Source organism: Kogia breviceps, chromosome 9 (genome assembly GCF_026419965.1).
Source record: "Kogia breviceps isolate mKogBre1 chromosome 9, mKogBre1 haplotype 1, whole genome shotgun sequence".
NCBI lineage: Eukaryota > Metazoa > Chordata > Mammalia > Artiodactyla > Physeteridae > Kogia > Kogia breviceps.
The window spans coordinates 97,822,081-97,836,982 of record NC_081318.1 but is presented as its reverse complement, the minus strand read 5'-3'; the positions used below and the strand labels follow the sequence as shown (position 1 = coordinate 97,836,982).

The 14,902-nt window shown below is 39.2% G+C and overlaps 1 protein-coding gene across 1 annotated transcript in view; it reads right to left on the bottom strand.

The window, feature by feature from the left end:
• Window positions 1-1,844: 1,844 nt before the first annotated feature.
• Window positions 1,845-14,902, bottom strand: part of SLC26A4 (solute carrier family 26 member 4) — a 53,564-nt gene continuing 40,506 nt past the window's right edge. Inside the window, exons 17-22 of the mRNA XM_067042842.1 lie at window positions 14,265-14,360; window positions 13,407-13,637; window positions 11,372-11,426; window positions 7,550-7,695; window positions 5,037-5,120; window positions 1,845-2,725 (exon numbers count right to left, since the gene is read on the bottom strand). Coding sequence (XP_066898943.1) covers window positions 2,702-2,725; window positions 5,037-5,120; window positions 7,550-7,695; window positions 11,372-11,426; window positions 13,407-13,637; window positions 14,265-14,360 — 636 coding nt within the window. The 3' untranslated portion in view covers window positions 1,845-2,701. The remainder of the gene's footprint in view (window positions 2,726-5,036; window positions 5,121-7,549; window positions 7,696-11,371; window positions 11,427-13,406; window positions 13,638-14,264; window positions 14,361-14,902) is intronic.

The window sequence follows — 14,902 nt, the reverse complement described above, 5'->3', positions numbered from 1 at the left end:
CTACTGGGCCTGCGCTTTAGAGCCCACGAGCCACAAATGCTGAGCCCACGCGCCACAACTACTGAAGCCCACATGCCTAGAGCCCGTGCTCCACAACAAGAGAAGACACAGCAATGAGAAGCATGCATACCACACCGAAGAGTAGCCCCCGCTGGCCGCAACTAGAGAAAGCCTGTGCGCAGCAACAAAGACCCAACGCAGCCAAAAATAAATAAATAAGAAAGAAAGGTATCATTATTTTAAAAAGTAATAAATAAAGTAAAATAAGTAAGCTACACGGATATATTGTACAGCACAGGGAATATAACCAATATTTTATAATAACTTTAAAAGGAGTAAAATCTATAAAAATTTTGAATCACTATATGATATACCTGAAACTAATATAATACTGTAAATCAACTATACCCCAATTTTAAAAAAAGTACTGGAACACTTAAATTTAGCCTTTTTTATTATATTTAATAGTTTGTTCGGAAGGGACACATCAGAGTAGCTTAAAAGGTAACATTACTTTTCATAAAAAATATGTGCAAATATTTCCAAGTGTACATGATTTGACTTTTTTTTTTCACTTTTCATATACAATAGTGGAATCTTATCCTCAAGGTTAAAAACATAACAAAAGCTTTAATTTCAAGTAAAATTTCCATTGACAATATAGAATTAAAAGTCTGTTTACTATTCACAAAACGCATGAAAGAAACAGTATTACTAGAGTGTGCTTGGGAAACAAGTCAAAGACTGTGGTCTTCTACAGCCACAAATGGACCCAAGATTTTACAAAACTCTAGCCTTTAAAATGTAACTTTGATATTTCCTTCAACTAAAAAAAAAAAAAAAAAGAAAAAAAGAGCAGTGCGTATTTCCTCTATTGAACAGAGGTATTCATCCATTTTCTGCAAGACTATTATATTCACTCTTTAGAGATATGATTTGTTGCCATCATAGGCAGGTATTACTGTAAAAATGAGATAACATTATAATCCTGGTTATTCTGTACCCAACATGGGGAGAAATCTGTTCCACATCTATTAAAGACAGTATAACCCATGAGCATAAGAGACTATTATAACATCACAATCCACTGCAACTCACTGAAATTCTGATATGTAGTATGGGGGTAGAGGGAGGAAAATAATGCTTTTAGTCAACCAATTTGATATGATCACTAATGATATTCCTGCAGAAGTAGATAGAGACTTTATTTCTGATAGTATTTAAGAAGAAAAACAGAGATAAGATGTGCTGCCTTTAGACAGCCAAACACATTTGGGAATTTCACACATCTGTGCCAAAGGTACAATATCGTTCTCTGTCAACTTAAGACATTGCCTCAATTGGGGACCTGAGTATTTTTCTCTAGAAGTACAACTTCATTCACTGCAGTGTGAAATACATGGGACTAGTCCACGGGACCAAAGCCTAAATATTATATACAATGCCCAGAAAATTGTTGGCACTCAGAAAAGGTTAAGTAAAAAATATTTGGGGGCTTAACATATGGATTTTTAAAAACATATATTTTCAATGTGTGTATTCCAAACCAACTTTTCCTTTGATATCGAGTTCATTTAGGATGTTTTGTCTCAATCAGTATATATATGTATATATATACATGTGTATATATATACATATATATATAAGCAGTTCACTTTTTAGATGATTTTTGGAAGGCATTTATAATTCAGTTAAAGATCACTTCACATAATGCTAAATTTTTAAAGAAAAACATAAACTTGTTTCAATCACCATGGTCTTATAAACATATCAAAATTGATTTTTGTACAAAATACCACAAATTTTATGTTAGATTTTAAATAGACCATACTTGAATATACTCTACACAATGACCATCTCTATAAACTAAGATAAATTAAAACTGCATTTTTCAACTGAAGATAGTGCCATCTGTTTTACTAGATCTTATTTGTGATCCTTGATTATTATATCAAAAAGTGATTTCTATAAACCACAGTAATCTCATCACTTCACTTCTCTGAGTCAGTGTCTCTAAAATGTATCAGCTCAATTCTATAGCTTTTAAGTGAACCATTTCCTTTATTCTGAATTCTGGTTACATATCTGGTCACATATAGTAATTCTACATTACTAAGTACTGACCAAATTTGCATTTTTAAAACACTTTTTTTGATGCATTTACCAAAGGGAGTTTTTAAAGGCATTTATTGGTAAGTACATTAATAATTATATTTCAACCTTTACTCACTGTGATCAGTTTAGTTCATGGGTATCGAGGTCAGTCAGAAATAGATTTTTCTATAGGATAATCATTCCTGCCTCACCTGCCCGCCCACAGAGGCTGGGTTGGGTGACACTTGTCCCAGCCGCACAGAGGCACATGTGTACCCACATGAACACTGTCAGCAGATCTGTCGTGGGGAACAGCAGCATAATATCCTCAGATCCTGGACATCGCTAAATATTTTTCTTCATCATTTTGCACATTTTAGAAGTAAGCTACTCATTTTATAAATAAAGCCTAGAAACAATCTTAGTGCTTTTCTTTCAGTGGTCAAGAGGTTTAAAAAAAATCAAAGATTTTTAAAAGTATAATGGAAAAGAATGAGTGTTTCAAGTTTGAAGAAAATAGTCAATGCAGAAAATATTTGCATAGAATTACGTGGTGGGTAAAATTTGCCTTGCAGTCCTTGCTTAGAGCCATCTCCTGAGCCCAATTTCAGGAAGCAAGTCTTCGCATAGCCTGTGGAGGCAAAGGGGAAACAGTGTTGGTGCAACTGAATTCTCCTTAAGTCTACCTTATCTTTTTTGCAAATATGTTTGTGTAGTGTTGGTTGCTTACATTTACTTAGGTGTATAGCATCACAATAAAAGTAGGGTAAAAACTTAATTTTGTACCTCATCATACTTGAATTGGATGTATTTTAAAAACAATAATTACTATTTCTTGAGAACTCACTGTGTACAAGACACTGTTATATTCCTGTACATGTACCCGTTAATTGTTGCAACTCTGTGAGGTATTATTATTTCTATTTTACAGGAGGAAACTAAAATGAAGACAGGATAAGTAAATTGCCCTTAGCTCCCCAGCTGGTAAGTTGCAGAATCAGGGCCAGCACTCAAGTCTGTTGGTTCTAAAGCCCAGGCCCTGAAAACCACTCTAACTGCTTCCCTATCTACAGGAACCCTACCTGGATGATGCTTTTATGTGACATCAAAAATACTTCTATATAGTGTGGCAACTTCTTAAGTTCCAGTTTTGATATATGAGTTTTCACTCAACTCAGTTGGCCCTATATCCGTAGTCATAAACTACTAAAGCTGGAAGGACTTCACAGCTCAGTAATGAAATTCCTGGCCTCACCGAGCTGATGGGCTAAAATGTGGAACCCCTGATTTTCACTCTACTTAGTGTATTTCTTCCACAAAAATCTTCTCTACCTGTCATCCTCACTGCCTGATTTTATCATTGGGGTTTGAGTGTTATTCTTTTCAACATTTTTATCAGGACCTGGAGTACAGCAGAGAAGGCCTGCTTATCCAGATTTGCATATGGCACCCAGTGGGGTTACATAGTTAATATGCTGGATGATAGATTTAGTATTCAAAACAATGTCAATAAACTGGAACCAGGAAGCTGTAATCTAGCAGAAGAATGTGTAGTTCTGCATTAGGGCCAAAACCAATTATATAAATATAAATGGGGAGCCCAGCTAGACCACAGTTCATGTGCAAATGCCCAAGTCTTTAGTTGACCCCTGCTCAGTAAAAGCAAAGATTTTGATGTGGCTATTATGAAAATAAACCCATACTTAAGTCGCAGTAATGTAAATGTCTTGACGAAATCAAGGTAGGTCATAGTTGACCCCATCTGGGGTTTTACGTCCCCTTCTTGACCAGGGAAGGATTAACAAATTTCTTGTCTATGAGGAACAGTAACAGGAACTGGAGGAGTCTCACCCAGCATAGAGTCTGTTGGAAACGTGAAAGCTGCTCTCAAATATTTAAGGACTGGGCAGAGAAGGCAACCAAAAGGATCTCAGTCCACTGGATGATTATTAGAGAAAGGGTGAATCCAGTCTGTAAGCACGGCTAACTCTTGGAGACTTCAACTCTGTAGCAAACTCCCTTTGCTGCTAGTTGGCAATGTCTAGAAGTGTTCACACGAAAGCTGAGAGAACATCCTTAAGGATGGGGTAGGAGAGATTTCTGCATGGCCGAGAATGTGGGGCTAACAGATTGCTAGACATCTTTCAACTTTAAAATTCTTTGATCTTCATTTGTTGGTCCCATTTTACTGAGTGATGGAGCCACAAAGTTCGGTCAGATCCCGTAAGTTTCGGTCAAGTTTCCTAGGAATAGTCTGAAGCCCCCATGGCAAAAGAAATACATAGAATCAGTCTCTTTTTTAAGCCGTCATCAGTCAGATGAAGAAAAGTCATGAGGTTCCTACTTCTCACATTCTATTTCTGAAGCTTATGAAACTCCTGGTTTAAAAATTCCCTCCATTCACCTTTCTCCTATCTCACTGGCCTTGGGTCTCTGGAAAAAAAGGTATGCGGAGGCTTAGGTATAAAATCAGGACCAATGTGTTGGCTGCTCACGCCTGTATGCCTGGGACAAAAGGTCCTCCCAGGTACTATGTCTTCAAGGGACAACCCTTGTTGCCCATTTTCCCCTTTCTATGAAGCCACCCTCTTGGTATTTCTAAAAAATTCTTTTCCCTGAATAGTTTTTTTTTTTTTTTTTTTTTTTTTTTTTTTTATGTGGTACACGCGCCTCTCACTGTTGTGGGCTCTCCCGTTGCAGAGCACAGGCTCCGGACGCGCAGGCTCAGCGGCCATGGCTCACGGGCCCAGCCGCTCCGCGGCACGTGGGATCCTCCCGGACCGGGGCACGAACCCGCGTCCCCTGCATCGGCAGGCGGACTCTCAACCACTGCGCCACCAGGGGAGCCCTCCGTGAATAGTTCTTATCAAATAGTTTTAATACTACAAGTATTATTCTATTTAATCCAAATTATTTTCTTTGAATGAACATAATGATCATACCTCATCTTGGACATCAAGTTCTTCTTCAATCAGCTCTGCTTCCATTAATTCAAGAGGATCTTTACAGTCTTGGATGAGGGTGATCTTGACAGAGAGAACACGGAGTATATTTACTGGAGGTGTAATAGCATTAACCCACCTGATACTTCACTGAAAACGATTTGAAGCTTTGCTGCTGCCTCTCATTTATAATCTACATACTTCAAAATCCTTTTCCACTTTCTTGTCCTTTTATATTTCCCACTTAGAATTCTCCCTATACCATTTTTTTCACATTCAAGTGTGAACTAGTATAGCTCTCCATTGTCTAACCTCCTTTGCAGCTTTCTTCCCCAACCTCTGAAGTGTATGCCTCTTAACAAGTCACCCTGTCTGCCTAAATGACTCAGCAGTCAATAGTAGTTTTCTTTCAATGGCCAAGCTAAGCGCACTTGGTACAGCATTGAGCATGCAATGAATGCCCAGTGAAGGGCTCCTGAGTGATGGCCATAAACAGTCTCAAGTTGAATTGGATGGGAATTAATGTTATTGGAGATGGAAACCAACATCTATGAACCAAGTAGCTGTTCAGGAAAGTTCTGCTTTTTAGCTGTAGTATGTAATTTAATCTTCCACACAGAGGAAACCAGTAATAACAATCTGGACTTTGTCTTATACATAAAGGGTATTCCCAAAGCCACTCTAAATGTATATCAAGGCAAGAGTGACATTTCAGAGGGCTTTTTAGCTACTTTTTTTTTTTCCTGCAGTACGTGGGCCCCTCACCATTGTGGCCTCTCCTGCCGCGGAGCACAGGCTCCAGACGCGCAGGCCCAGCGGCCACGGCTCACGGGCCCAGCCACTCCGCGGGCGGCATGTGGGATCTTCCCGGACGGGGGCACGAACCCATATCCCCTGCATCGGCAGGTGGACTCTCAACCACTGCGCCACCAGGGAAGCCCTTAGCTACTTTTAATCTCACAAATAAATAACCCAGTTCTTGTTATATGATCTTGCTTTGCTGTTACCTGTGGCTTAGAGAACTTTAAGTTAGATTTTTTTAAAAAGGTTCATGAGTTTTCAGAGCTGAGCATCTTGCATGTAGCATCTTTTTTTTTTTTTTGTATTTAAGATTCTCATCTTGGTATTTAAGACTAGTATATTCTCTAGCAGCATTAAGCAGAACAATCTTTCCACTAACAATAAGTAAAAAGAATAATGTATTATTCTTTTCTAAATTAGTTTCACTTCAAATATTAACTTCCAATCTACAGTAAGAATCTGCTTATCCCACTCTTAGAAAAAAGGGAAAGCAATTTAAAATATAGTTGTCTGTGTCAGCAGAATAATTATTATTGTTGTTATTGTTATAGGCATTTGTTTTAGTTTCCCAAATTCACAGTGAGAAGGTCCATGAGAGATGAGGTTCTTGTACCAGGCAGTAGGCCCAGCCCAATGACCCACATCAGAATGCCCAACTCTCCTGGGTATTTTACAGGAGAAATGACAAAATAAGGAGGCCTGTGGAAAATCAGGGTCTATCCTGTTTTGTGAGGGATAAACTCTGGGCTGATTCATGGCTTTCATTTTTTTTTCTTTTTCAAAAATCACTTACAACCTAATGGATCCTATTTAAAGACATTGCTAGGGAATTCCCTGGTGGTCCAGTGGTTAGGACTCCACGCTTCCACTGCAGGGGGCACAGGTTTGATCCCTGGTCAGGGCACTAAGATCCTGCAAGCCGTACAGTGCAGCCAAATATATAGAGAGATAGATGGATAGATAGATAGATAATCAAGAGTTTCCAGACTGCTGAGAATTTAAATGGCATTTTAAAAAATTTGTTAATTTTTGGCTGCATTGGGTCTTCGTTGCTGCGCGTGGGCTTTCTCTAGTTGGGGCGAATGGGGGCTACTCTTCATTGCGGTGGGTGGGCTTCTCATTGCAGTAGCTTCTCTTGTTGTGGAGCATGGGCTCTAGGTGGGCAGGTTTCAGTAGTTGTGGCATGCAGGCTCAGTAGTTGTGGCTCACGGGCTTTAGAGCACAGGCTCAGTAGTTGTGGCACATGGGCTTAGTTGCTCTGCAACATGTGGAATCTTCCCAGACCAGGGCTCAAACCCATGTCCCCTGCATTGGCAGGCGGGTCCTTAACCACTGCGCCACCAGGAAAGCCCTAAATTACATTTTATACACAAATCACAGAAGATCCAAGATTCGGTGCCTATATTCTAAAAAGTCACTATGGCTAATGCCTACTTTTATTAGTAAACCCACACATTGTAGAACTAACATTGTACTAGTTAATACCAGGTGTTTTCCTATAAACTCTCACATTTAGTCTTCATATGTACCCAGCAAGGTAAATGTTTTTACTCCCATTTTACTAATGAGAAAACTAAGGCTCTGAAAAGTTAAATAGATGCCTTAAAATCCCACCGGGCTGGGATTCAAACCTAGATTTGTGGAAGTTTTGTCATTTACAGAAATCATGGTAGTTTAGGAAAGATACATATGTAGAAAGATTCACAGTTTACCGTTTCTAAAATGGAATCTTGAACCTCTTGGGATTTCACCTGGTTCTGGAGATGGAGGACAGCATCGTGGACAGTCAAAAAGAATATGTCCTTTCTGATGTTATCATTAAAGAAACCACATTTCTCCAGCTTTTCTATCACATGATCTTCAAAAGAAAGAGATAATGTTTAGTTAGTCTCTAGGAAAAGCTATTTTTATAACATCAACCAGTGCAAAGTTTTTGTACCTCCTCCTTTTAATTCTTTTTTCTCATTTCCAAAATGTGATCCTGCTCTAGACAGTTTCCTTTCCAGTAGCATATGGAATGGTGATACCATAACTGGTTGTAGTAGATGGTGGTGTTTTCCAGCCACGTCCCTTTTTCCTGTCCTCCAGCTGCTATGAGTCTGGCTGCTGTTCACAGCTGTGCCCTTCTCTGGAGAACCTTCTTTGGCCAGTGGGAGCTGTCTCACCTGAAAAGGCCTGGGAGGTTACACCCCCTCCCTCGGGTGCCCTGCAGCTACGGATTGACTGATCCGGAGGTAAAAGGGCTGGCCAGCCCCCTTCCCCTCAAGGAAGGGTAACCGTCTGGTGCTTTTCTTGCTGTGTGTTCCCTGTGAAGTCAGACTAAGTAGATTCTGAGGCCATGTCTTTGTCTTCTCCCCCTGCCCTATCCTGTTCCCCTCACTCCTTCATGAATTTTCCACTGTACTCTCTCAATAAATCACTTATGCAAGAATCCTTATCTCAGGCTCTGCTTCCAGAGAACTCAGCCTAAGCACTAGTATTTTCCTACACACTTGTACAGAGACAGACACAGACTCATACCCTGGAAGTTCCTCTAGTTCTAAGGGGTCTAAGTCATCTCTAGCTCTGCTCTCCCCATGACAGTTTTTCTCCACTGATCCTGCACTGCTGTCAGGACACAGGTTTCCATGCATTACCAGCTCTGTGGCACAAATTGGAAGTAATATTTCTAGGTTCAAAAAGGCCTTCAGGGGCTTCCCTGGTGGCGCAGTGGTTGAGAGTCCGCCTGCCGATGCAGGGGACGCGGGTTCGTGCCCCAGTCCGGGAAGGTCCCACATGCCGCAGAGCGGCTGGGCCCGTGAGCCATGGCCGTTGAGCCTGTGTGTCCGGAGCCTGTGCTCCGCAACGGGAGAGGCCACAACAGTGAGAGGCCCGTGTACCACAAAAAAAAAAAACAAAAAACAAACAAAAAGGCCTTCAGAGGGATTATTTAATGGGTAGAGTTTCTGTTTGTGGCAATGTAATTTTTGCAAATAGATAGCTGTGATAAACTTTGGGGCACATGTATCTTTTTGAATTAGTGTTTTCATTTTTTTCCAGATATATACCCAGGAGTAGAATTGTTGGATCCTATGGTACTTCTATTTTTAGTTTTTTGAGAAACCCGCATACTGCTTTCCACAGTGGCTGCACCAATTTACATTCCCACCAACGGTGTACAAGGGGGCCCTTCTCTCCACATCCTTACCAACATTTTTAATTGTAGACTTTTTAATGATAGAAATTCTGACAGATGTGAGGTGGTATCTCATTGTTGTTTTGATTTGCATTTCTCTAATAACTAGCAATGTTAAGCATCTTTCCATGTGCCTGTTGGCCATCTGTATGTCTTCTTTAGAAAAGTGTCTGTACAGGCCTTCTGCCCACTTTTTTATTGGGTTGTTTGGTTTTTTGATATTGAGTTGTATGAGCTGTCTGTATTTTTTTCAAATCTTTTTTTAATTGAAGTATAGTTGATTTACAATGTTGTGTTAATTTCTGCTGTAAAGTGATTCAGTTATACATATATATACATTCTTTTTTTATATTCTTTTCCATTATGGTTTATCACAGAATATTGAATATAATTCCCTGTGCTCTACAGTAGGACCTTGTTGTTTACCCATTCTATATATAATAGCTTGCATCTGCCAATCCCAAACTCCCAATCCATCCCTCCCCCAGCCCCTCTCCCCCTTGGCAACCACAAGTCTTCTCTCTATGTCTGTGAGTCTGTTTCTGTTTTGTAGATAGGTTCATTTGTGTCATACTTTAGATTCTGCATATAAGTGATATTATATGGTATTTGTCTTTCTCTTTCTGACTTACTTCAATTAGTATGATAATCTGTAAGTCTATCCATGTTGCTGCAAATGGCATTATTTCACTCTTTTTCATGGCTGAGTAGTATTTCACTGAATATATGTACCACATCTTCTTTATCCATTCATCTGTAAATGGACGTTTAGGTTGTTTCCATGTCTTGGCTATTGTGAATGGTGCTGTTATAAACATAGGGGTGCATGTATCTTTTTGAATTATAGTTTTGTCCACATATGTGCCCAGGAGTGGGATTGCTGGGTCATATGGCAACTCTAGTTTTTTGAGGAACCTCCATACTGTTTTGCATAGTGGCTACACCAACTTACATTCTCACCAACAGTGTAGGAGGGTTCCCTTTTTTCTACAGCCTCTCCAGCATTTGTTATTTGTAGCTGTCTGTATATTTTGGATATTAACCCCTTGTTAGTCACATCATTTGCAAATATTTTCTCCCATTTGGTACGTTGTCTTTTCATTTTGTTGATGGTTTCCTTTGCTGTCCTAAAGCTTTTAAGTTTAATTAGGTCCTATTTTATTTACAATAGCATGGAAGAAACCCAAGTGCCTGTCAACAGATGATTAGATTAAGATGTGTCATACACATCAGTGTAAAGCAACTATACTCCAATAAAAAAAAGAAGAAGAATGGGCTTCCCTGGTGGTGCAGTGGTTGAGAGTCCGCCTGCCGATGCAGGGGACACGGGCTCAGGCTCCAGTCCGGGAAGATCCCACATGCTGCAGAGCGGCTGGGCCCATGAGCCATGGCCACTGAGCCTGCACATCTGCAGCCTGTGCTCCACAACGGGAGAGAGGCCACAACAGTGAGAGGCCCACGTAATGCAAAAAAAAATTAAAAAGATGTGGCATATATGAAATGAAATATAACTCAGCCATAAAAAAGAATGAAATTCTGACACTTGCAGCAACATGAATGGACCTAGGGAATATTATGTTTAGTGAAAGAAATAAGTCAGACAGAGAAAGACAAATGCTTTATGATATCACTTGTATGTGGAATCTTAAAAAATGCAAATGAATGTATACGCAAAACAGAAACAGACCCACAGATATAGAAAACAAACTTGTGGTTACCAAAAGGGAGGGGGGAGGGAGGAGGGACAAATTAGGGGTATGAGATTAATAGATCAATCTATTTTATACAAACTACTATGTGTAAAATAGATAAGCAACAAGAACATACTGTATAGCACAGGGAATTATAGCCATTATCTTGTAATAACCTAAAATGGAGCATAATCTGCAAAAATACTAAATCACTATGCTATATACCTGAAACTAATAAAATGTTGTAAATTAACTCAACTTCAATTAAAAAAAGAAATTTTTTTAAAACTCAAAAATTAACAACAGCAACAACAACAAAAAAGGTGCAGTAAATGTAAAATACACACTGGATCTCAAAGATGTGAAGAGAAGCAAGCAGTGCAAAATATCTCAGTAATAAATTTTATACTGACAAAAAAAAAAAACACAAAGGAAAGAAAGAAAAGATAGTTGTGATGATTGCATAACATGGTGAATTACTTAATGCCACTGAATTAATTGTACACTTGAATGTGACTAAAATGGCAAATTTTATGTTATACATCTTTTACCACAATAAAAATTGTTTTTAAAAAAAGGCCTTTGGACATCATGTACTCACATTCCAAGGTAGGAGAAAGGGCTTAAGGGAAAGTCTTATAGATAGATATGTACGTATATGCATTTACCTTGAAGTGATGCAAAGTACACATTTACATCAATTCTTTGGAATTCTTTGACAATCTAAAAATTTAAAAAGGAGAATTTGTAACAATGAGTAACTTTATCTGCCCATAATTCAGTAGCATTCAATTACTTGCTCGGGAGAAACTTCCAACGCTTTCATGGTGAATCAGGAGTTTGAAGAAAGTTCATTATTGGAAATTGGAAAACCATAGAGGTTTTCAACATACAGTGATGATGATTAGGATGAAAAGACCATATCTCAAGAGGTGGCAACATCCAGCGCTCAACAGCACTGGATAGCACAGAAGTGCTCCATAAATATTTGTGGAAGGAAAGAAAAAAAGGAGTACAGGAGGCTTCCTAATGCAGCCTCTGCTGGTTGGAAAGAAGAGTATGAGTTTATATCTTTGAGTGGAAGTGATATGGGTGTGGATTGGTGGCCACCAGATGCCAAATGTAAAAACTGATCTCTGTAATTTGACTGTAGCAGTGTCAATATTCTGACTGTGATTTTGTACTATAGTTTTGCAAGATGTTAGCACTGAAAGAAACTTGGTAAGGGATATAGAGGATCTCTCTGTATTATTTCTTACATCTTCATGGAGATCTACAGTTAACTCAAAATGAAAAGTTTAAAAGAATCAAGACACAAGACCTATGGACAATAAGAAAACATAACTTGAAGCTTCTGGGGAAAAAAGATCAAGACCTCTATACAAGTATAAAGTTTGGAGTTTTCACAATTGTCATTATAGCATTTGAAAGCAACTATTTGTTAGGTGCAGAAAATATTCTGGCATTAAATATCTTGACTTTTCCTCAAAGTAATTCATTAAACCCTTTGGTCAACACAATCTACAGTGGATCTGAGCCAATGCCTAGAGTGAAATGCACAAAGAAGAACAAGAGTGTGTTCTCAAATGAGCTAATAACCAGGTCTGCTAAGAGACCTGGAATAGAACCTATCAGCATATTCTCGCTCTCTTGTCAGTCACTCTTCTACCTGACCTGCCTAGTACCTGCACCCTGGAATCATATCCTCCCCTTGCAAAGGTACCAAGAAGCCCCAGCTAAGCTAAACCTCAGCTGAGGGTGGTTTAATATTATTATACCTGATTGTTGCTGCCTTGAACCTGCCTACTTTTCTGCCCAGTCCTCTTGATACCTACCTTCCTGAAGCTTCACCTAAACTTGACACTCCCAGTCAAGTTGACACCCATTTAGTCTGCTTTGGAGGACTTAATGCAATTGTTATTTAAAAGATTACTTAACATTTGCCTTGCCCCTTAGACTGCTTACTTCCATGAGGGTAGGGACTATGGCTATTTCACAATTCGTTTCTTGTGCCTGGCCAAGTGGTTGGCACACGTGTGGCACTGCACAGCTATGTGTTAGAAGAATCATTGAAGTTGAGCTTGCATACCTGGTTTCTGATATGAATGTTTCTGTCCTGCATGCTCCTCAACTCTTTGACTTCCTAGATGCCTGACCTGCTTCCTGCTGATCTAACCTTGATAATGCCTGGCTTTTCCAGTCCTACCGTGTTTCTCATTCTGTTGCTCTTCGCATAACAAATGAAAACATAATACTGAATACAAGATTTTGCCCATTTTTCTTTCTTTTCATATTCCATGTTGCATATATTCTCAGAAAATTAAAACATAATAAATGTTAATATTTGCCGACGTGTGACTATGTGCCAGACACTCTTCACTTTTCTCATTTAATCCTCATCACAACCCTATGAAGTAGGTACCATCATTATCCCCACATTACAGATGGAGAAACTGAGGTACAGACAGATTAAGCAACTTGTCCAAAGTCACACCACTAGTAAGTGGCAGAGCCAGGATTCAACCCCAGGTAGTCCAGCTCCGCAGCCTGTGCTTTAAAGTAACACACTCTATTGCAAAAGCATTCCCCTAGAAAAATTACAGAGCCCATGCAATCAATCACCCTTTTGCAAGACCAGGAAACCCATATCATTTTAGTATTGCCAAAGCTCCAGTTATGTAATTCGAAACACCGGAACCTTACCACACGCAATGATCTCACTCCAACAACATCCAGGAAAGAGACAGCTCCACAGTCAAGCACGAGGCTATGGATCGGCACTTTAGGAACATTCACTTTGACTGGAAGCTCAGCGTTCCAATCCACTTGAATCTCTATTTCCTTGGTTGGAATATCAAATTCTTCTGGATTGTCGATGTCCTCATCAGGCTCAAAAGCATTATTCAATGAACCAGCATCACTTATAATGCCATTCTAAACAAAGAAAACACTGCCAACTCAATTACTAATGATTTGGGATGTCTTTCAACAATTAATCTAAAATGACTTAAAAGTTCTACAAACTGCTTCTTGGTAAGCAAAATATCAAGAGGATGAACTCTTAGGGAATAAGGTTTACCTCAGCCCAAATTCTGATGTTCTCTAGGAAGAAAAATGGAACAGCAGTGGAGAGAGGAAATGCTTGATTTCTGGAAGATTGTAGAACTTAGCCAAGAGATACATTGACAAGGGAGTTTGAATAAAAGGTAACTACTGTAGCTCTAAAAGTTGATGAACTTATGACTGCCTTCTGCTGTGAGTAATTTTCTGGCATTGAATTAGCACTTGTTTTGTTCCTTTCAGTAAAAATAAGGTTTATTTCATGATAGAAAAAAGAAATCTCACCCTTTGTTTCCAAGGAGCCCTGCTGATTTCATTTTATTCTCTCCCCTTCCCTCTTGCCTAAAAGAACAACTCAGCTGTTCTCCATCATACATATGTCATCTGCTTGTACACATCTGGGTACCAAAGAGGGTATATTTAATTTTAGACAGTCTAACTGTTTTTATTTCATCTGAGAAATGAGAGGATGTCAGAGGGGAAAGAATGATGTTGCCTCACCTTTGTTGCTCTTAATTGCCCTTTTTTGATGAGTTTCTGTATTTTCCTCAGTGCTTTCAACCTCTTATTATACACTCTAATGGCATCAAATCCAACCTTTGGAAAAAAATGTCAAGTTAGTTAAAATGTCTGGTTCCTAATGTTCATTAATGGCAATTTTTATCTGGAAAGGCTATTTCTCAAGTGGTATTATTAATACGCTGATGTATCCTGACAGAAAAGAAATTCTGAGGTCCGATGGAGGTCTCCAATACCGGGCCACCCTAACCCACCCACCCAGAGACTCAGGGAAGGCAGTAGTATATTGAAGACTCCAAGACAATTAAAAAAAAAAAACAGCAAAAAATAACCTTTTTAGCTTTAAGTCTGTGTTTTCCAAATTTGCTTGACATGACAAAGCCCTTGTTGCAAAGTCTATGCACATTCCTTTGAACTTCAGGAAAACACTGATCTAGAGGCAAACTCCAACTTCGAAGCATAGCATGGAATTCAAGACCAGAATTTCCTACTTATCTATTCCACTTATACTTTTTACCCTTTATTCCAACTGCCCCCCTCCCCCACCCCCTGCCCAATACACATTCCCACATTTTCCTCTCAGCTCATATAGTTCCCAAACACCTGACATAATCTCCTTC